The sequence below is a fragment of the Muntiacus reevesi genome, chromosome 18 (genome assembly GCF_963930625.1).
Source record: "Muntiacus reevesi chromosome 18, mMunRee1.1, whole genome shotgun sequence".
In the NCBI taxonomy this organism is placed as follows: domain Eukaryota; kingdom Metazoa; phylum Chordata; class Mammalia; order Artiodactyla; family Cervidae; genus Muntiacus; species Muntiacus reevesi.
In genome coordinates this window covers 43,260,729-43,282,888 of record NC_089266.1, presented here as the reverse complement: position 1 = coordinate 43,282,888, position 22,160 = coordinate 43,260,729, and the positions used below count along the sequence as shown (strand labels likewise).

Here is a 22,160-nt window from a genome sequence, read left to right as displayed (position 1 = left end):
GCCTTCTCTAACATCATTTGTTGGGCAGCTTCTGGGTATTATGGCCCTGTCAACTGAAAAAAAAATATGGACACCCAGCTGGTGTCAGAGAAAAGAGACACTGTCACGCCGCCTGCTGCTGACCAGCAGCTGACACTTGCCCCCTGGGACTCGGCTTCTCCTTGGAGCACAGAGCGGGGTGAAGGTGCCGGTGAGGGCCTCCAGCTCCCCCGCCCTCTGCAGGGGCTCGCATTGCTCCAATTTCAAAATCTGTTTCTTGATTTTGAAGCCAAAGGGCCCTCAGAGGGGGCTCTGGTGTTTCCCTGACACCAAAAACGTGAAGCAAAGGCAAGAAGACCACGCGGGGCCAGGTGGACGGCTGGAGGCTCCCCACCCCTCCCCGAAGCCACCCTCTGACCTGCTCCACACAGTCCGGGATCTCGGGTGCGCAGGGCAGCGTCCCGGCGCTCTCCACGGACAGCACGTCCTTCAGCAGCTCCTCACACCCTGTGGATGGACAGACAGACAGAGGAAGGTCAGGGCTTGAGCCCAGCCCAGCAGTTTTGCTCCTAATGAATGAGCCATGGGTGGGTAGGGCTGCTGGGAGGCAGATAACCCGTCTCCAAGAGACCAACTGATCATTCAAAAGACAGAGAGATGGGGCACCCAGTTTGTAGAGAAGCCAGGCCAGGCCTGGGTGCAGGGAGCCGAGACAGGCTCTTGCTCTCCAGGTGTTCTTCCACTAGGACTAACCTCAATAGGGAACACACAGAAGACAGACTCCCAAATGTGGAGGGCAAGCCATGGGCAAAGAGAATCCAGGAGGCCTTCCTGGAGGAGAGGATGTAAGGCCATATTACCTGCCTGGCTCCAGGGACTCCAAACACATATGGAGTTTGCAGGACCCTTCACAGCCCTGCGAACTCCAGAACATCGAGGATAGGACCACCTTCAGGAAGGTGCTACCTTCTGCTGACTCATTACACAGCGGCCTCCCTCCCCTGAGCAAATGCCCCCAAATCATATGTAAAAAAAGGTGTGCAATACCGTGACTTATAAGAAATAGATATTTGGTCTTCATTTTGGACTTCAACCAAACAGTTTCTGACTCACAGCTCCCCAAACCCTCGGAATTTCCTACATGTTGAGAGTGAAAAAGGAATCATTTTATGTTAAAGAGGTGACTTGTGAACCCACCCAAGGATGGGGGCTGGTCGCCAGGAGAACCAGCCAGGTGATTAGAGGACTGAACTTTCAGTCCAGAGAGGGCAGAAGGCCTGGAGGTTGGATCCATCATCAGTGTCCAAAGATTTAATTGGTCATAACTATAATGAAGCCTCCACCAAACTCCAAAAGGACCAGGTGACAGAGCTTCCAGGTTGGTGCACACGTGGAGATTTGGGGAGAGTGGTGCCCTCCCGAAGGCATGCATGCCCAACACCTCTCCCCAGTCCTGGCCCACCTCTCATCTGGCTATTCCTGAGTTGTATTCTTTTGCAATAAATTGGTAATCTAGTAAGTAAAATGTTCTTCTGAGTTTTGTGAGCTGCTCTGGTAAATTAAGGGTTTCCCTGGTGGCTGAGTGGTAAAGAATCTGTCTGCCGTGCAAGAGACAAGGGTTCGATCCCTGGGTTGGGAAGAGTCCCTGGAGAAGGAAATGGCAACCCACTCCAGTATTTTTGCCTGGGAGACCCCATGGACAGAGGAGGCTGGTGGGCTACAGTCCATGGGGTCACAAAAGAGTGGGACAAGACTTAGTGACTAATGGTTTCAAAGGGAAGAAAGGAAGGAATTCAGAGGAGTTAGGAGGAGGGACGGGGGGGATGGAACAAATGAAGGGGACTCAGAAGGGAGGGTGGGAGATGAGGGGACCAGCTCCATCCCGGTTTGCTCAGAACTGTCCTGGTTTTAGAACTGAAAGTCTCATGTCCTGGGAAACTCCTCAGGGGTCTGATCATCCTTGAGGGAGACGAGCATCCTCAGGAGATGGAGGGAGACAAAGGAAAGGACAGCAAAGAGGGAGCCGTTCCAGGGCGAGGAACAGGCACCAGGAAGGCCAGAGATGACTGCCCGGCCAGTCCAGTCGCCTGTCTCCAGGCGTGGGACTCCAGGGCAGAGATTCGGAGCCAGGCATCGCCCTTCCCCAGCAGGGGCAGCTGTGGGAGCCCAAGGCCCGGTCTCTTCAGCCCCCCTGGGGATTCAACACTTCTGGAACACAGCCTGGGCCCCCGGGACCCCCCCGGGAGGAATCTGAGCTGAAACCCAAGCCACACCAGCCTCCCAGACAGACAGGATCCTGGGAGCCCCTGGGACCCCCCTCCCCCAGGAGATCTCACCTTTCATGGCGAACACCCCTCGGCAAAAGTCCTTGAAGTTGATTCTCCCCAGGTCGTTGGGATCCAAATACTTCACGAGTTTTTCCACCTGTGGGAAGGAAGAAGAGACAGGTGTGAAGCCCCCAGGATGCCCCAGAGCTGGGGTGAGGCTGGCCAGGGGAGAAGGCTTGTCACCTGAGCTAAGGGGACACCGGAGGTCCTCTCCAAGCCCTTGCCCCCTCAGTGGGGTCAGTGCCCGCCTCAGACTATGGGGGCCCACTTTATTCTGAGGTGGTTATTCTTATGAGTGAGGAAAATCTAATCCCTTCCCGCAGTGCTCAGAACCCGGGTTTGTTTGGGCGGAGCTTCCGTCTCCAGGCTGTTTCTGCAAAGACTGGAAAACGAACGCTCCAGAGCCCCCTGCCATTACGGGGACGTGCCAGTGGGCTGTGGAAGATGAGTGGCAAGGGCAGACCCTACACGGGAAAGCACCCCTCCTCCATCTCCAAGCTTGCTGACCAGGCTTCTCCACCCAGTGAGAGTCTGGGGGTGAAGGGTGGGCAGAGGTTACGTCCTGTTTCTGTAACCTCCCCGCCACTGAACCTGGCTCCCAGCGGGCCCCCAGGAAAGGCCAGAAGAATCCCAGGGAAGGAGGAAGGTGGCTTCCTACCAGCTCCCATCCTGGCCGGTGGCGCCTTAGCACTGCAGCTGTCCCCCCGCCCCGCCCCATCACTCAGGCAGCCTCTGACACTGCCAGGCAGTGACGTGGCTCCTGAGAATAGCGATGCCCAGGTGCCACCTGCAGGGCGGCGGGGAGCCCACCCGCCTCCTCCCCTCCTGCCGTCTCATCAGCGGCAATGTAGGGGGGCTAAGCATGAGGGATGGGCTGGGGCTCCCGGTGTTCACCCCTACAATCCTCTCCATGGTCGGGAGCTATGCTTTAATTATCTCTGATGAGGGTCAAGGTCAGAGTCACCCCCGAGTGCTGAATGGCTGATGCGGAGGTTGATCTCAACCTCGGATCCACGTAAGGGGAGGCAGGCTGTGGATTCTGTAATCGGTGGGTGGAGTCCCTGACTCCCAGGGGCTGGGAGACACTGGGGGAGGAGGGCAGGCTGTCCATCCCCCTGCCTCCGGGAAAGCCAGCCTGGAGCAGAGGTGCCAGGGTCCTTGGTGACAGGCAGATAGATGAGGGTCCCTGCGAAGTCCCCGGAACGCCCCTGAGCTGTGGGCCCAGGACTCCCCCAGGGTCTTCAAAGAGGGAAGGTCCCAGAACACAGCGGGTGTGAATCAGGTGGCACACCAGCTGCTGTCCAGTCGTTTGGTTTTTTAAATTTTCTTTTTTTAATGTAAGTTGTCTTTCAATTTAATCAGTCCCTTCTCCAGGGGATCTTTTTGACCCAGGGATTGAACCCCGGGTGGGTCTCCCACATCGCGGGCAGATTCTTACTGTCTGACCATTGGGGAAGCCCAGTAGAAAATGGCTTATTTTAATTGTACAGCCCTTTAAAAAACAGACAGAGCTCACCAAGGGCTTGCCGTGAACGCCGGCGGACTAGTCTCATCTGATCCTTCAACAACCTTAACAGTAGCTACTGTTATAGTCTCCCGTTATTGTTGAGGAAACTGAGACTGACATTTAGAGAGGTTAAGAATTTAGACAGTCCCTGTAGTGGTAACTCCTCCTTGACCCCAGGTCCCACTGACCCTGTACTTCCCAGAGGTGGCTCTTGCCAGGCTGTCTGCACCAAAATGTTCTTTCACTCTCCTGGCCGCTTATGTATGGAAGGAGCTTTAGCCTCTATGGCTGGACTCCCCTCACTTTGATCACCGAGAGTGTCAGCCTTCCTGATACTACATAGGCTGTTGCCAGTACCCCTGGGTGTGTGTGGTGGGGGATTCAGCTGACCCAGCCCTTGATTTTACAGATGAGGAAGCCAAGGTCCAGGGATGGAGAGGGGCTTGCTCAAGGTCACATGGTGAGTATGGTATATAAGCACCCACATGCAGTCTTTGGGCTTCCCAGGTGGCGCTAGGGGCAAAGAACCCACCTGCCAATGCAGGAGACTAAGAGATGCGGGTTCGATCCCTGGGTTGGGAAGATCCCCTGGAGGAGGGCATGGCAACCCACTCCAGTATTCTTACCAGGAGAATCCCATGGACAGAGGAACCCGCTGAGGTACAGTCCATGGGGTTGCAGAGTCAGACTGAAGCAACTTAGCACGCACACGTGGTCTTCGTGGTGAACCGGGACCCCCGTTCACAACCCGTGCGGGGCGCACAGCACGCAGGGCTGGGCTGCACTGCCCGGGGGGCTCCCGGGTGGGAGGGGTGGGCGCACGGGGCCTGGCAGGGGCTGCAGGAGCAGCTGTTGTTGCTGGCGCGCTCACAGCTGGGCCGAGGAGCTGGCTGCCGGGGGAGCAATCAGTTTCCCTGGCAGTAAAATATTGATCCTCCTTTTTCGGGCCACTCAATTACCAGGCTTCCCCTTCTATTTCTGTTGCTTTTCTCTTCAGGCTGATTTTCTCCCCCACTCATTCCTCCCCGGGTCACAGCTCTTCTATCTCAGGCCAGACGATGTTTGGAGCATCACTGTCGCTGCCCTCTGATTGATCATCAGCCAGATCGCCCTGAGCCCGAGCCCAGCCACCCACACCTCCCCAATTTGGACATCTGCAAGCCAGACGGACTCAGGCAAGCTATTATCTGAACAAGGGAGATAAGCTGGCTCAGTCTGCAGTTCTAATAAATGTTAGCGATTAAATTATTAATCAAACAAATGCTTAGTAACTCCTCTCTGATGCCAGGCCAGCTCTGAGCACTGTATACATATGAACTCATGGAAGCCTTACAACCACTTCAGAAGAAGATATTATTATTATTCCCATTGTTCAGGTGAGGACACTGAGGCTCAGGAAAGCTCATTCAGGGTCAAGGTCACACAGAGAGGAAGAGGTAGAGTTGGGATTTGAACACAGGCTGCCTGGCCCCAGAATTCATGCTCTTAACCAATAATGACTATTATTTCTACTAATATAATGATTCTCACTATTATTATCACAAGTGTGGGGCTTGCTCTGACCAGAGAAAGGATAAATCTGTATTCTCCTGTCTTTGGTTTTGGCCATGCCATGCAGCTTGTGGGGCCTTAGTTCCCTGACCAGGGATCAAACCCACAGCCCATGATAGTGAAAGTGCCGAGACTTAACCAGAGAATTCCCAATTCTACTCTCTTTTCACCTAGAAAAACTGGGTCCAGAGAACCTTTGCTTAAGAATTTGAATATTTAGTGGAGAAAAGGGAACCCTCTTACACTGTTGGTGGGAATGCAAACTAGTACAGCCGCTATGGAGAACAGTGTGGAGATTCCTTAAAAAACTGGAAATAGAACTGCCATATGAACCCACAATCCCACTTCTGGGCATACACACTGAGGAAACCAGATCTGAAAGAGACACGTGCACCCCAGTGTTCATCACAGCACTGTTTATAATAGCCAGGACATGGAAGCAACCTAGATGCCCATCAGCAGATGAATGGATAAGGAAGCTGTGGTACATATACACAATGGAATATTACTCAGTCATTAAAAAGAATTCATTTGAATCAGTTCTAATGAGATGAACGAAACTGGAGCCCATTATACAGAGTGAAGTAAGCCAGAAAGATAAAGACCAATACAGTATACTAACGCATATATATGGAATTTAAAAAGACGGTAACGATAACCCTATATGCAAAACAGAAAAAGAGACACAGATGTACAGAACAGACTTTTGGACTCTGTGGGAGAAGGCAAGGGTGGGATGTTTAGAGAGAATAGCATCGAAATATGTATATTATCTAGGGTGAAACAGATCACCAGCCCAGGTTGGATGCATGAGACAAGGGCTCAGGGCTGGTGCACTGGGAAGACCCAGAGGGATTGGGTGGAGAGGGAGGTGGGAGGGGGGATTGGGATGGGGAATACATGTAAATCCATGGCTGATTCATGTCAATGTATGGCAAAAACCACTACAATATTGTAAAGTAATTAGCCTCCAACTAATAAAAATAAATGGGGGAAAAAAAAACCTAATAAAAAAAAAAAAGAATTTGAATATTTAGGGAATTCCCTGGCGGTCCAGAGGTTAGGACTCCACACTTTCACTGCTGTGGGCCTGGGTTCAGTCTTTGGTTAGGGAACTGAGATCCCACAGGCCCGTGACATGGCCAAAAAAATTTTTTTTAATGTTTAAATAAAGGATGTGAAATACTAGATAATAGTATTTCGAATGTTGACTTGCTAAAGCACAAGTCTCCAACTAACATCCTAAATGCAGATTGTAGACAAATTTAAATATTTAAAATGAAATGCCAAAATCCAAAAGGCTTCTAGTTCAGGTTAAGATGGAGTCAGTAGCTCTACACTCTGTCTCTTGCACTGGTTATAACTGAAAACTCTGGACAGAATGCATAAAGCAACTATACAAGGACTCTGAAAAGTAAATCACAGCAGACAAATTGAGAGAAAAATTAAAACTAGACATAAACAACAAAATAAAAACCAAAAACAAGCCAAACGACTCAAAGTAAGATGGTGGGTCCCCTGATTTATTTTTTCCCACATATTTTCTAGCCTAGGCTCAGGTAGCTCAAACCCTAGAACTGCACAGCAGGTATGAATAGAAAAACTCTAAAAGAAACTCATATATATATATATGTATATGCTTTTTTTTTTTTTTTTAAAGAAAATGTTTTCTTTCTTTTTCTTAATTTACAAAGAAACTCTCTTTTTGATGAGCGGTCAGGAAAGGGGACCCTTTTGGAATAGAGAAAGGGGGACAAATGCTGTTTTGTTGTTTTTTTTTAATGTGGATCATTTTTAAAGTCTATTGAATTTTTTACAATATTGTTTATGTTTTATGTTTTGGTTTTTTTGGCTGCAAGGCCTGTAGGATCTTAGCTCCTCAATCAGGGATCAAACTCACACCCTCTGCATTGGAAGGCTAAATCTTAACCACTGGACCATCACGAAAGACCACATGTTTTCTTTTGCTAATCCCTCCCCCCAGCCCTACCCTGAGGCAAGGCCCAGTCTCAGAGGTGGGTGGGAGCAGCCAGAGAGGAGGAAAATCTTTCTCTGTGGAATGAGACACTTGGAAAAAGGGTCCCTGTGGTCAAAATGGGGAGGGGGGATTCCTGTTGCTCGGTCCTCTCTCTTTATTCTCTCACCACTTCACCCTGCAGGTGGACCAGTCCTGGGAGGTTAAAACAGCACAGGGTGGCCAAGACCTCAGATTTCCAGTCAAAGGACCAGGAAAAAGGGGCTCCTGGGAGCTTGGGGTTTGGGGAGGCAGGGATCACAGAGAAGACAGAGTTTGAGATTACGATCCAATAAGATGTGCTTGAAGCCCTGGTGGCCCATTCCTGAGCTGCAGATATGTGGAACTAACCCAAAAGAGTACGCCAAAAGCTTTGAGAACAGAGCTGCAGTGAACAGTCTGGCCCCAGGAGAGTGTACATTTGAGGTGGAGCCAAACAGCACTTCAAAGTCTTTGAGAACCGAATTGACTGCTCAGAGGGCAGGTTGGGATCTGAGGCTTCAACCTAACTGGGTTGATTTTCTGATTAAACAAACAAACAAAAATCAGTACTCTTCAGAGTATTTGTTAGGGCTTGCCAGGTGGCTCAGTGGTAAAGAATCCTCCTGCTCAAGCAGGAGACACAGGAGATGAGGGTTTGATCCCTGGATCGGGAATATCCCCTGGAGAAGGAAATGGCAACCTACTTCAGTATTCTCGCCTGGGCAATCCCATGGGGAGAGGAACCTGGCAGGCTACAGTCTAGAAAGAGTTGGACAGGACTGAGCAAAAGAGTTGGACAGGACTGAGCTACTAAGCATGCAGTAGGAGTATTATTAACAGGACCCAGAGGCTCATAATATTCAGAACGTCCAGGACACAGTCCAAAATTACTCGAAATGCAGAGAGACAGGAAAAGCTCAGCAATGCACAAGAGAAAAGATAATAAACACCAACTCCAAGGTGACCCAGATGTTATCATTAGTAGACAGGAGTCTTTAAAGCAATTATCATAACTGTATTCCATGAAGGAAGGGTGAGCATTCTTGAAACAAATGAAAATAAAGAAATTCTCAGAAGAAAAATAGAAACTATGAAAAAGAACTGAATGGAAATTTTGGGATGGAAAAATAAAGTAACTGAAATATTAAAAATTCATTGGATGGGATTGGAAGCAGCATGGAGATGACAGAAAAAACAGTTGGTATACATATAACACTGTATGATCTGTGGTTAGTTGAATCTATGGATGCAGAAACACAAATACTGAGGAACCTTGGATAACAGAGGGCCAGCTTAAGGACTTGAGCATCCAAGTTTTGTGGTATCCATGTGGGTCCTAGAACCAATCCCCAGATACTGAGAGACCACTGTTTAATGACGGAATATGTCATGATACATTTGTGAAGCCCACAGAATAAGCAATCTATACTTATATATCATTTATTTTTATATAAGTTAATCAATTAATTTGTTTACATGGCCACAACCAAGTAGAGTTTATCCACCAAGACTAGTTCAATATTTGAACATCAATTGATGAGATCTAAAGATGGTCAAAGAAGAAAAATCACACAATCATCTCAACGGATATAGACAAAGCAACTGACAAATTCAAAATCCATTCACGATAAGAACTCTCAGCCAACTCAGAATAGAACGGTACGCCCTTATTCTAGAGAAATAAAAACTTGTGTTCACACACAAAAAACTGTACATGAATGTGTCTAACAGCATTGTACACATCACCAAAACCTGGAAACAAGTCAAATATCCTCTGTGAACAGATAAGCAAATTGTTCTGTAAGAAAAAGGAACAATTACTAACAGATGGATGACTCTCAAATGCATTTACTGTGCAAAAGATACCAGTCTCAAAAGGTTACAAATGGCGATTCCAGTGCGGTGGAAAAGGCAAAACTATCAAGACAGAGAACAGGTCGGTGGTTGTCAAGGGGATGAAGGAGGAGACAGTTTGAACACAAAGGGACGGCACCAGGGAATGTTGGGGGGGCGGGGGGTGAACTGTTTTGTACCCTGACTGTGGTGGTGGTTATAGGAGTCTATGCAAATTTGAAAACTCATGGAATCATAGGTCTCCTCCCCCACAAAAACTGAAATTTATTATTTGTAAAGCTAACTTGTGTGTGTGTGGCCAAGCTGCTGCAGCATGCAGAATCTTAATTCTGCGACCAGGGATGGAACCCGCGCCCCTTGCACTGGAAGTGCAGAATCTTAACCACTGGACCATCAGGGAAGTCTCTCTAAAAATGTCTTTTTAAATCAAGGAAACTGCACACACAGAGTGGGATATCTGGCTTTTCTTAAAGATTCGGGAACACTGGGCTTACATTTCCCCACAGCAATAGTGGGCCACCATTGAGTTACAGCATACCCTCTCTCTCTGTTTAATATTTATTTTTATTTATTTGGCTGTGCTGAGTCTTAGGTATGGCATGCACCTAAGACTTTGATCTTTGTTGAGGCATGCGGGTCGTTAATTGTGGCATGTGGGATCTAGTTCCCTGACCAGGGATGGAACCCGACCCCTTGCTTTAGGAGTCTTAGCCACTGGACCCCAGGGAAGTCCTAGAGCATACTCTTTTAGACAGGCCTCTGCTCTCCTCCCCAGTTTGCCATGGTAACCCCTAAACCCCAAGTTCTCCATCCTCCCAGGCTGCTTCCTTTCCTGAAACCGTGGGCATCTCAGTGGCAGGTCCTGCTACCCTAGGTGGACACTTGGCTTGGCTGAGCCCCTGAAGTTTTCTGCACCATCGAAGGGAGTTCCAGGGCTGGGCTTGAGATCGGGTGGAGTTGAAACTCCCGAGCATAAAAAGAGCAGCTGCAAAGTCAGGTGGGCAGTCAAGCGGGGAGGCTCAGGCCCCTGGAAGACCCTGGGCCGGACCAGGATGCGCTGTCGGCTCTGATGGGGGACCACTGCTGGGAATCGTGCTCCCCACTGCCAGCCTAGTCTGCCTTCTGAGTACTTCTGGGGAGAAGACCCCCGGAGGCGGTGAGGCAGCTGCTGGAGCTGAGAGCTCCAGAGACAGGGACACCTGGGATAACGAACATGGTCCAGGGCATTCTGAATCCAGGACTAGCTGGACAGTATTCTGCTGGGAGGGGCTGGTGGGGAAGGGTGTGGCAGGCAGCCAGGGGAGCAGCGGAGAGAGGGGGTACCAGCCAAGGCGAGTGTTCTGGGCTGAGGGAGGCCATGAGGGCATATGGGAAGCCGAGGGTCATCACGGATGAGGCCCGGAAGAGAGGGAACAGGGTCTGAAGGAGAAGGGTTTGGAAGTCTTGCCCAGGAGGCGGTACTTTATCCCCAGTGTCACAGACCTGGCAGTGACAGTCACAAGTCCCAAAGCCCCCAGCTGAAGAGCACTGCCTAGGTGTCGAGTGTTATTTTGAGCATGTCGCACATCTCACTGCTTCCAATCCTCCCGAGACACAGGGCTGGGTCACTCCCATCCTATTCCCACCACCCCAGGGGATCCTGTCCTTCTCGCGGGCCTCAGGGGCACATGCTCAGGACTGCTTGTTTATCCACTTTCCCAGGCAGCCCAGCTGCCCGCCATCAGGGCACACAATGGGGCCCTGTATTCTGGAGCCCCCACCCCCACCCCCAAAGGACAAAGGGCACAGAGGTTGGGGTGGGGGCAGCCACCAGCCCTCTCTGTTCATTCTCGGCAGGGAGCGGAGAGGAGGGAAGTCAGGCCAAGCCAGCTAGAGATGAGGGAGGGATTCCCAAGGGGTCCTTTCAGGTCCTGCACCCCTGGCTCCGCTAGGGACCACCCCCAGCCTCTGGAAGCCTGCTCTCCTCCCTGGGGAGGGCTGTCCCACGGGGTCAGTCAGATTTGCTGACTGGACCACAGGTGGATGGGGAAGTGTGCCTTGTAGGAAATACCCCGAGGAGCCAGGAGCTGGGGGCTCAGGGTAGGTTTGTAATTTGTGGGGCCAGTGCAAATGGAAACGTAAGACCCTTCGTTTAAAATTTTATTTGGAATTTCAAGATAGTGACTGCAGAGCATTAAACCCCATGTGACTGCACGGGTCACGAGCCAGTAGGGTGGGCTCCAGGCCTTTATGTGAGACTCAAATTTGCTGTGCTTTCTTGGCCCTCAGCCCCGTGCTAACTCTGCCATTAGTGACCTCACAGAGTGGTCTTGGGGAGACCCCTCCCTCTCTGGGCCTCAGTTTCCCCATTTGGAAAATGGATTGAAGCCACTGATGCCATTAATATTGAGGGTCTCTTCTGCTCTGATGTCCATAGGATTGTAATGCTTTTCCCAGGAAGCCCGTGGTTGGAGGGGTAAGGAGCGAGGCAGATAAAGAGAAGACAATCAGAGAGAGAAATAGATGGAGTAAAGGGCTAGTAGCAAAAGTCTTCATCTAACACAGCTTCACTAGGGACCCAGTGAATAAATGGCATGGGGACCCTGGAGTGTGACCCCGGGGGCTTATTCAACCTGACTCTTTCACTTCCTGTCTTCTATAAAGTCAAGAAATGTGGACAAGGACTGAAGCAGATCTCGCTCGTCACCTCCACGGTGCCTCTCCTCTACCCGCGCCCCTTTGGGCAGCCCCGATGTGGCTGAGATGGCTGCCCACCTCTCTGAACCAGGTGTCTTGGGGCGCCTCAACTCCAGGGCGTGAGTCCTGATTGGACCAAGCCAGTCAGGTGGGCTCAGCCCCCTTGCCAGTGATTGGTTTAAGCAAAAGCATGTTGTGCACTTCCGACCAATGAGACACGAGGAAACCCCTGTAGGAGGCTTCTCGGAGAGGTTTTCCTTGGTGGTGGGGAAAAAGGAAAAGACAACTCACAGGAAATGCTCCCCCCACTTCTTAACCTCCTGGAGAGGGGACACCACCCTGGGCCTAACTGGGGGAGCTGATGGAATGGGGTTAGGTCCTGGACGATGCCTCGGAGCCCCGGAAGGTGCCAGCCCTGGAGCTGCCCTACCTCGGGCCCACGTGTAAGGATGAAAAATACATTTTCTCAGCATTTAAGCCACTTTGCATTGGTTTCTGGTTCTTGCAGCTGGGTGTGTGTGTGTGTGTGTGTGTGTGTGTGTGTGTGTGTGTGTGTGTGTGTGTGTGTGTGTGTGTGTGTGTGTGGCTGGGTGTGTGTGTGTGTGTGTGTGTGTGTGTGTGTGTGTGTGTGTGTGTGTGTGTGTGTGTAGGGGACTGACAGATGAAGGATGCTCTCCTCTAGGAGCTGCAGGAGTTAAAGGGAGGGGTGGGAGGGTGTGTGTGTGAGTAAAGGTGCTCTGTGCACAACAGAGAAAGGCCACGGGGTTGGGGTGCCTCGGGCCAGGGGGCCTGGAGGGCCAGTCACATGGTACCCAGGCCACCGCCTCCAGGGCTAGAGATGCCTTCCATTATGAGACCCCCAGCGTGTCCCAGTGGCACCACACGGCCCCTCATTCACAGTCTGGCTACTCCTGACCAGAATCCCTCAGGCCACCCAAGAGGGCTTTGTTTGGTGTCTGAATAGGAATGAAAGGAACAGAAGCTGGGTGGTCTCTGAGGTGAACTGGCCTATGTATCCATCTGTCCCCCTGTCCAGTCCCTCAGCAAACATCTCCTCAGCTCCTCAGCCTGACTGCCCAGGGCGGAGACAGACCAGCTCCCAGGAAGCTCCCAGGAAAAGGACAGCTGTCCTGCTCTATTTCTCAGTGAAATAAAATAAAAATAGCCTAGAGAACAGCAACCAAGTGTATAGATGACTGTTAACACTGCCACATGCCCAGGGGCAGTAGAAGGTCACCTCCTCCATTCACCAGCTGAGTGACCAAGAGTGACCGAATCAACCTCTCTGAGCAATAACGTCTGTCTCATGAGGTGTTAGGATTTAAAGGGACCTGGCCATGAGCAAACTCTAGATAAGAGCATGTTCCAGGCACACATGCCCGAAGGCTGGTCATGAAGCTGTGAACACAAGTTGTCTCTGTCTGCTGGGATAGCAGTTCTTTCACCTCTTCTTTCTACATTCTTTACTTGGTTGAATTTTTAAAATGGATTGGATTTTTCTTTTTTAACTTGGCGGGGGGGGACAAAAAGCTTGTTTTATTCTTTTAAAAAATTACTCACGGTATTGTGGAGTTAGAAAAGAACAAAATACACCATGCATGCATGCTCAGTCGTGTCCGACTCTTTGTGACCCCATGAACTGTAGCCCACCAGGCTCCTCTGTCCATGGGATTCTCCCGGCAAGAATACTGGAGTCAGTTGCCATGTCCTTCATCAGGGGATCTTCCCGATCCAGGGATCAAACCCAGATCTTCTGCATTTGCAAGCGAATTCTTAACCATTGAGCTACTTGTGAATCCACCATAATGTTTATATGTGCTTAGTCACTCAGTCGTGTCCGACTCTGAGACTCCATGGACTCTAGCCCACCAGGCTCCTCTGTCCATGGGATTCTCCAGGCAAGAGTACTGAAGTGGGTTGCCATGCCCTCTTCCAGGGGAATCTTCCCGACCCAGGGGTCGAACCCAGGTCTCCTGCCTATGGATTCTTTACCATCTGAGCCAACAGGGAAGCCTATAATGCTATTATACTACCTAGATCTTCAGCAGTGGGAGCCAAGAGGAAACAGAGGGCGTGGAGGGGGTGGTAGTTATGCTGGACCCTAAAAGACGGCAGAGTTGAACACACAGCTGGATGGGGGGATGGTGATGGGGGAACAGCGTGAGCAAAGGCAGGGAGGAGGAAGAAGGCAGCCAGGGCCAAGGATGGGCCTGAAGGACTTGGGGAACCATCAGCTGCCCTGTGTGGCTGGAGAGCAGGAGGACAATGAGTGGGGGAGGGGAACAGGGCTGGGACCCATCAGACTCTCCCCTTTAGGAGAGGGCCATCGAAGCATTTTTGTGGTTTGGGAAGGAGCCCAGAGTTCACAGGGCAGCCTGGAGGGAGATGGGAGGCCTGCAGACCAGGGCTGTGTGGGGGAAGGAGAGAGAGGCCTAGAGGGAAGAGCTTAAAGGCCAGAGGCCGGACTTGCTGGATTTGGGCAGGGAGGAGTTGCGCAGACTTGCAGGCCCCGTCTCAGGGCTCTGGGTGGATGATGGGGACAGTCCCTGAGAGGATCCCGAGAAGGAGGAGGAGTTTGGGGTGAGGAGCCTGAGGCGCACTGGGAGGACTTCAGCGGCTGGGGATGACTCTCCAGGGTCTTACCCTGACCACAAATCCAGATCCCAGGGCACTCAGCCACAGGTCTCCCTGCCAAGCCCAATGGACGCCGAGAAGAGAGTCCCCTCCATTTCTAACTAGTGACACTGACCTGTCTCCAAGGGTGGCGGGGCAGCCCTGACTCCTCTCCATGGTGGCAGATGTAGGGAACGTGTCTGGGATGAGGGACGGGGGTGGCCACCCGCACAAAGGGGAAGGCACCCTGACTCCTCTCCATGGTGGCAGATGTAGGGAACGTGTCTGGGATGAGGGACGGGGGTGGCCACCCGCACAAAGGGTGATGTATGCCTTGAGGGCTTCAGAGACCAGGACTCAGAGAGGCTCGCGGGTCTGGGCAGAGGCCCCCATGGGTGCCCTCCCTCAGTCGGCCTGTGCCCGCCATGGGCAGGGCCAGTACCAGCCGTGTGCGGAGAAGAGATGGAAACACAGACCTGCCCTCTTGTGGGATGGAAAAGATGCAGGAGGTACCCTCTCCGGGCCTGGGACTTCAGGGTGCTATGACCCACCTGCGTCTTGTTTAAATGCAGGTTGTGATCAGGAAGGCTTGGGGCCAGGCTTAAGAGTCCACATCTCTGACCAGCTCCTGGGAGATGCTGATACCATGGACACTCGGACTGGTGAGGTTCCAGGTGACCTCTCAGGAAGTGAGGTTTTAGATGGCTTCTCAGGATCCTTCCAGGATTGGGAGGGAGGGGTCCAAGAGCGAGGCCAGTCTGTGTGCCACTTGGGACTCTAGGGTGCCAGCCGGGAGGAAGACCAGGGGTGGGCCTGAGGACAGGTGGGCTAATCCTCACACAGGTGGGTGGTGAGGCCAAGGCTATCCCGCCCCGGGGGAGGTTTCCTGGCCGGTGGGGCAGGAGGGAACTCGCCCTTTAAGGGGTAAGCGGAGAGGAACTTGTCCCGGGACACTGTTTGGGGAGGGTTGGGCATCGGCTCAAAGAGCCCGGGAGGGTGTAGGTTGTGTCCACTGGTTCTGACCTTGGCGTTAGGCCCTCGGTTGGTATCTTTGATCCTCAGAATAGTCTGAAAGGTGCAGTTCCCTCTATGGCTTTGGTTGGTTTTAGGTCCATTCCATTTATTTGTTTAATGGGAATGGTCGCTCATCAAAGGGGCGTGCTGGCCCAGGGGAGCTGAGAACCCTGTGCCACTCCAGCGTTCCCCCCAGGCTGTGGTTCCCTGATTCCCCCACCACACACCTTTCCCATCCATCCTACCCCCACCCTCCAGTACTGACCCAGTTCCTGGGTCCAATCACCCCAACTCAGCCCCAGGCTGTACCCCTCAACCCCGCACAGACAATTCAAGTCAAAAAGAAATGCCTTCCTGCCAGCCCTCTGTTACCCAGAAAATGGGGCTACCAGGAAACATCTCATTCATTATCTTCTAGTGAATCGAGGTTTAGCTACTTGAAATAACAAAACAGGGGGCTTCAGCCAGAAATTTCCGTGTTGTTGCTGTCAGCACAACAGAAGGTGGCAAATGAGAAAGACCGTGAGTCCCGAGAGCCTCACTGTGGAATTTCTGAATCAGGCCGAGGAGAAACGCAGCCGTGTCGCTCACTCACCCGGACGAACCCTGACCTCGCTAAGCCTTGGGGTTCTGGCCTGTGAGATGGAGCTGGCAGACCCCACCTCATTCTGTTCCTGTGGGGACCCACAGAGATTATGGATTGGAGAACTTGGCAAAAAATAAACACCATGCATAGGTACACCTATGGCTGATTCATGGTGATGTATGGCAGAAACCGACACAGTAAGGTAAAGCGCTTATCCTTCAATTAAAAATACATGAATTAAAAATAAATACCATGTGGGTGTATGCTGCTGACGCCCCATCAGCCTAAGTGCCCCACGTGAACCAAGTGCCCTCTCTGTTGCCTGGTGGGGGTCAGGCAGATGCCTGTGGTAGCCACAGGGCAAGGGCGATGTGTTGCCTACATGGGTCTCTCCCTTGAAGAAAACACAAGGATCTCAGCAGAGCTGCACAGCCTGCGGCCCCGGCAGGGGGACCTGAAACCCACGTGTGCCTGGAGCCCGAGGGCGCCACTTCCAGGATCCCGTCTATTTCCATGGGATTCGTGGCTGTTTACCCCACACTTTGACGACCAGGCCCGGTTAGGGGCTGGAGACACCAAGAGGCTCGACCACGGTCTGGTCACTGTGTCCGGCTGCCTCTCGGGCCAATGGGCACAGCAGGGACTAACACGGCCCAGCCCCTCCCATCACCGCCCCCGTGAGGTGCGCAGGATGGGGGCGAGGGCCCCAGTTTCGCTAAGCAAGCAAACAGAACCCAGGGAGACTGAACCCATGCCCAAGCTCACCAGGAGGGCATTGCTTAGGGTATGTCAAGGAGTACCATGAAAAAAGGATTCTGAGATCAACAACTTGGAGACATCCTGGGCGCAAGTCAGAATTTTTAACAGAACTGCTGCGAGGGGCAAGTAGGTGATTTTCCAAACTTGCTTGACAGGATGCCCTCTTTTTACAGGGCCAAGATTCTTCAAACTTAGGGCTCTTCCAACCCCCTGCTTTGGGTGCTGCCACCGTCAGAGTTTCTCTCTGTGCAGGATGTTAAAGGGGCTATTTCCACAGCAAAATGATGGGTGACGGAGGTGGGTGACGCACGGCGGTACCTAGAGACAGAAGGTACCCTGGCCCACTCGTCCAGCCCCCACTGCCAGGCAGCTCCTGGGGTGCAGTGCCCAGTACTGACTGCACCTCTGCAGAGAGGAGATGTCCAGTGGGATCTCCCAGAGACCTTTCAGAACTAAGCATCTTCTAGAAAGGAAGCTGGCTGGCCCTCCTGGAGTCCTGACCCCCAGGGGCCAGAAATGGGCAGAAGGGGCTGCCGCGTCTAGGATGTTCCTACCCCCACATCCTCTCTGCCACAACCGTCACTTCTCCTGGGAATTTTGAAGGAGCTCTCACATTCTGTCTCCCAAGAGAACCACAGAAAGCAACACCACCTCCCACACAGCCTCCCGACCCTACCGGGCAGGCTGCACGGTGGGGTGGACCCACACACCTGCGGTTTCACCTGGTCCAATGCCAGGTTGACCCTCACCTGGCAGGTGCGCCTTACTTGCCTTTGGGGAACTACCCCTCCCCATTCCTGGCCCATCACAGATTCCCCCGCTTCCAGGCGTAATTCTTTGCCCTGATTGGGAAAATAGCAAACATCATTAAAACACTGAAAAGATGTTGGGAAGACACGTGGTACAATTTACCATCTTGAATTATACTCTCATGGAAGAAGAATGGAACGCTCCCTGGCATCCCAGAGGTTAGGACTCAGTGCTTTCACTGCCGTGGTCCAGGTTTTAACTCCTGGTCAGGGAACTATGATCCCACAAGCTGTGTGGCCACAGCCAAAGGGGAAAAAAATGGGACAGAGAGAAGGTGGTCTTTGGTCTTCAGTAACGTGCTAAAGATGATAAACCTAAACCCAGGTACCAATGTTACACTCAACGGTACTGAGTAACAGCCACTCCATTTGAAAAGGATAACAAGAAAAGGATGCTGGGTTTCTGCTTCTCCACCCCTACCAACCCTTATACCGAGTGGCTCCACCAACTAGTTCAAGACCAGAGCAGAGGACAAGGGACACCCCCCTCAGCCCACCAGCCAGGTCTGGCTCCCAGCACCAGCTCTGTGGTCATCTGTGCCCAGCAAGTTTCAAACTGTCCATCCCACTGGTGCGCTGCTTCCGTCTCGTTTCCCTGCCTTTGGAGGCTGGCATCCTCTGCTGGTCCCCGGCCTAGACACCTGACCACCTCTTGCTAGCCCCTTCCCTCTGCATTAGACACGCTCCTGGAGCAACAGCAGTCTCAGCGGCACTGCCTCTGGGCCACTGTCGTGAGACCACCCAGAGCAGCTGCAGCTCAGGCACCCACCCCAGCCTGTTCTTAACTTACAACTCAGCCTCTCCCGAGCCCTCCTCAGGGGCATGTCTCCAGGGCCCAGGCAGGTTCCAACTAGTTTTATTTTTTTTACATTATACAATTGTCCTTTTAAAAAAAATTTATTGAAATATAGTTAATATAGTTGATATACAATCAGCTAGTTTTAGGGACTTCCCTGGTGGTTCAGTGGTTAAGACTCCACGCTTCCACTGCAGGGGGCTTGGGTTCGATTCCTGACTTGAGAACTAAGATCCCACATGCTGCAAGGTCAGACCAATAATAATAACAATAATAATAATAAAACCAAATAGTTTTAGAAATGGGTGTGGGTCCCATCTCAGAAGGAAAAGTCATTACACTCATAAAAACAAGAAAAGAAGACATAATGAAATCATTACTTTTGGAAGATGACATGATTGCTTACCTAGAAAAATACCAAGAAATCAACCAGAAAAAGTACTATAAGTAATAACTGAGTTCCTCAACTGCATTCCTATATACTTGTGACATGCAGCTAGTAAAAAAAAAAAATCACTGGAAAAAATTATCTCATTCTCAGTAGTAACCAAGCACATTAAATATTAAACACTCATTTAGCCTAATTCTAAGACATTTATTTTTAATGTTAATATTTTGCCACTACTGGGAGAACTAAGCATATAATAAAGATGGTGATATTCTTTAAATTAATAAGCTTAATGCAATACCAATTAAAGAAATTGAAAATGTGTTTATATACTTAAAAAATCCATAAATGGTGAAGAATCAGAGAGCTCTTTTTTTTTAAAAAGGTAACGATGGTTGACTTTTCTCAATTTTAAAATATACCAAGTAATAATGACCAAAATTTTACAATGCTGCATTAAAAACAAGACAAAAAAAATCTTTGAGCATCAAAAAGAATAACAATGGTAACAGATTATAATACATGGGAAAGAAAAGCATCCATCAGTCCATAGCTACACTCAGGAAAGGGAGTGAAGGAAAGATCTTTTTTATAGAACAACCTCTATATCTAGAAGGAATGACAGAAAAACCACCATTTTGCAGCTACCAGTGTAATTTATGTGGGCCAGGAGCATCAAGGAATGTTAAAATCAGACTTCCTTGGTGATAGAGTGGACAAGAATCCGCCTGCCAATGCAAGGGACACCGGTCCAATCCCTGGTCCAGAAAGATCCCACCTGCCACAGAGCAACTAAGCCTGAGCACCACGACTGTGCCCCAGAGCCTGTGCTCTGCAACAAGAGAAGCCACAGCGCTGAGGAGCCCTGGGACGTCACCCAGAGAGGAGCCCCCCGCTGTCCGCAACTAGGGCAAGCCCAGACAGCAACAGAGACCCAGTGCAACCAAAAATAAAAAACAAATAAGCTCTAAAACAAGAATGCTAAAACCACTGTGTGAAAAGTTATGAGAGAACCAAATATTTACACTGTCTAAGGTATCATCCCACAAATTACTTATTAATTATAAAGGAGAAAAGCACCATTATACAGAAGAGATCAAGCAGATGCAGCCTCACCCAACTGGTCAAACTCAGCATCACCAGTTAATGGGACAAACCGACATCATGTGACCCCTCATGTGCTGCTCTGAGGAGCACACGCCATCAACTCTTCTTGCCAAAAGTGCAAGGAAACAATCAGATGTATCCAGGCTATGGCAGAGCCCATAGGACAACTGGCCTTGAACCTGGCAGAAAACATCAATGCTGGTTATAGGAGCAAAGAAAATCAGAGATAGTACTGACTTCAGGGAGATGAAATGGGCATAGGACAAACCAGATGCTGTATGTGATCCTTGAGGATCCTAAATCAAAACAAAAGGGAGCTAGGCACGACATTTTGAGGACAACTGGGAAAATTTGATATAACATTAAGTCCTAGGTGTGATGGTGGCTCTTGTTTAGACAGGAGACTGTCCTCGTCCCTACATTCTGAAGTGTTTATGGGGAAAATGTCAAGACGTCATTGCTTATTTAAAATGCTTCTGCAAAGCAACATGAAAGGAGAGAGATGACAGATTATCAGTGACAAAATAAATAAAGAAAAAGCAAATGTGACAGAAAGCAAGTGAATCTAGATGAAGAGTATGTTTATCGGACCATTCCTTCAACTGTGTTTGAACATTTTCAAAACAAAGCAAGAGGAAAAGAAATAGAAAGAAGAAACAATGCAATTCAGTTCTAGTTTAGAAATAAATTCAAACTATTAATAGAACCAAATGTTAGATGAGCCTCATGATAAATTCCAAATGAGTAAAAGTCAAATATTCTCATAAATTGGGGGTTATAAACAAGATAGCTTATGTATTCTTGCTAGAGATGGAAAATAAGTGCCTAACAACTAAAAAGTGATAAATATAATTAGAAATAAGGAAGATATGATATAACTGAAAACAGAAATATTCAAATGCAGGAAACAGAATGAAATGAACATGAAAAAGCAACAGAATAAGGAAAAAAAGATAAATGATATTAAAAATACAAAGAACTGATTTAAAAATATAAAGATCAAAATAAAAATTCCTCTTGATAAGTGCTCAAAAGAGATGGACATAACAGTTTATGCAGAAGGAAATACCAAGAATAAACAGTAACATGGAAAAAAATGCAAGGTCGCATTAGCAATTAAAAATGAAAATTTAAACGAGTTTGAAATCCTATTATACACTCATTAAGCTGGAAAACAAATCTGAACTAATACTCAGTGTTGATGGGGACCCTCACGCCTCAGAGAGGGGCTGATATTCAGTCAATCAGGAGGTAGCAAAGGGAAAGGGGAGGGGACAGACACAGAGAGAAACAAAGACCATCCATGGCCCCAGGAAGTATGGCCAGAAGTTCAAATGGCTGTGGCCAGTTGAGTGGGCAAACAGGCTTTCGATTCCATCCACAAGGGAGCAGGCGTCCCCTGGTCATGCCCACTCAGAGTTGGGGTTTTAGAAGTCTATACCACAGGCCAATCCTCTGGCTGGCAGCCAACTGCTGCCAACTGCTGGGAAGGGCCCACCCAGGCTGGGACAGTGGTACTGAGGGAGGTCCAATCCAGCACGCCCTGCAGGCTCGGGGGTGCCCAGGACCCCTCCCTCTTCACCCCCACCTCCACTCCCTGGGATCACTGCACCTTTTGGCCTCCACCCTGCTCACATCACCTCAGGGGCTGGGCCTGGAAAAAGCTGCTGTAGTGTCAGGGGTTGAGGGGTTGACCAGCCAGCCAGGTTCCCCCTGGGTGGAACACAGTGGGGATATTAGTAGTGACCAGGGGTGCTCAATCCTGGCCCAGGTTTAAGCAGAGAGGTGACGTGGCTCTGTCTGGGACTCAGACACAGCAAATATCATCAGGTGGATGTTGCATGAGCCAGAACGGCTCACAAATGCACGTGGGTGACTGCTAAGGACAGGATGTGGACCTGAGATCTAGAAACACAGTTGAGCGCTAACTTCCTTGTCCTCTAGAGTTGTTTATAAATCGACAACAATATTTGCAACTTTTCTGTCTTTAAAATAAAGAGCAGCTGCCCTTGTGGGAAATCCTGACAGTAAAGGCAGGGCTATGAGCCCCAGGAGCTGCTCATGTGTGTGAGCATCCTCCAACCGGTATTACCTGCACTTGAGCTCAGACCCCCTCACCCACTCACCTAGGCGCGGTCACACAGGACTCTTACCCATGAAAAGATGCGCTGTCCCGTTTGTCCCAGCTCTGTGCTGTG

The 22,160-nt window shown here is 50.3% G+C and overlaps 1 protein-coding gene across 1 annotated transcript in view; it reads right to left on the bottom strand.

Annotated features, from left to right (window-relative positions):
• Positions 1-22,160, bottom strand: part of RAB11FIP4 (RAB11 family interacting protein 4) — a 108,688-nt gene that overhangs the window by 77,396 nt on the left and 9,132 nt on the right. Inside the window, exons 2-3 of the mRNA XM_065910212.1 lie at positions 2,316-2,403; positions 398-486 (exon numbers count right to left, since the gene is read on the bottom strand). Of these exons, the coding sequence (XP_065766284.1) occupies positions 398-486; positions 2,316-2,403 (177 nt within the window). The remainder of the gene's footprint in view (positions 1-397; positions 487-2,315; positions 2,404-22,160) is intronic.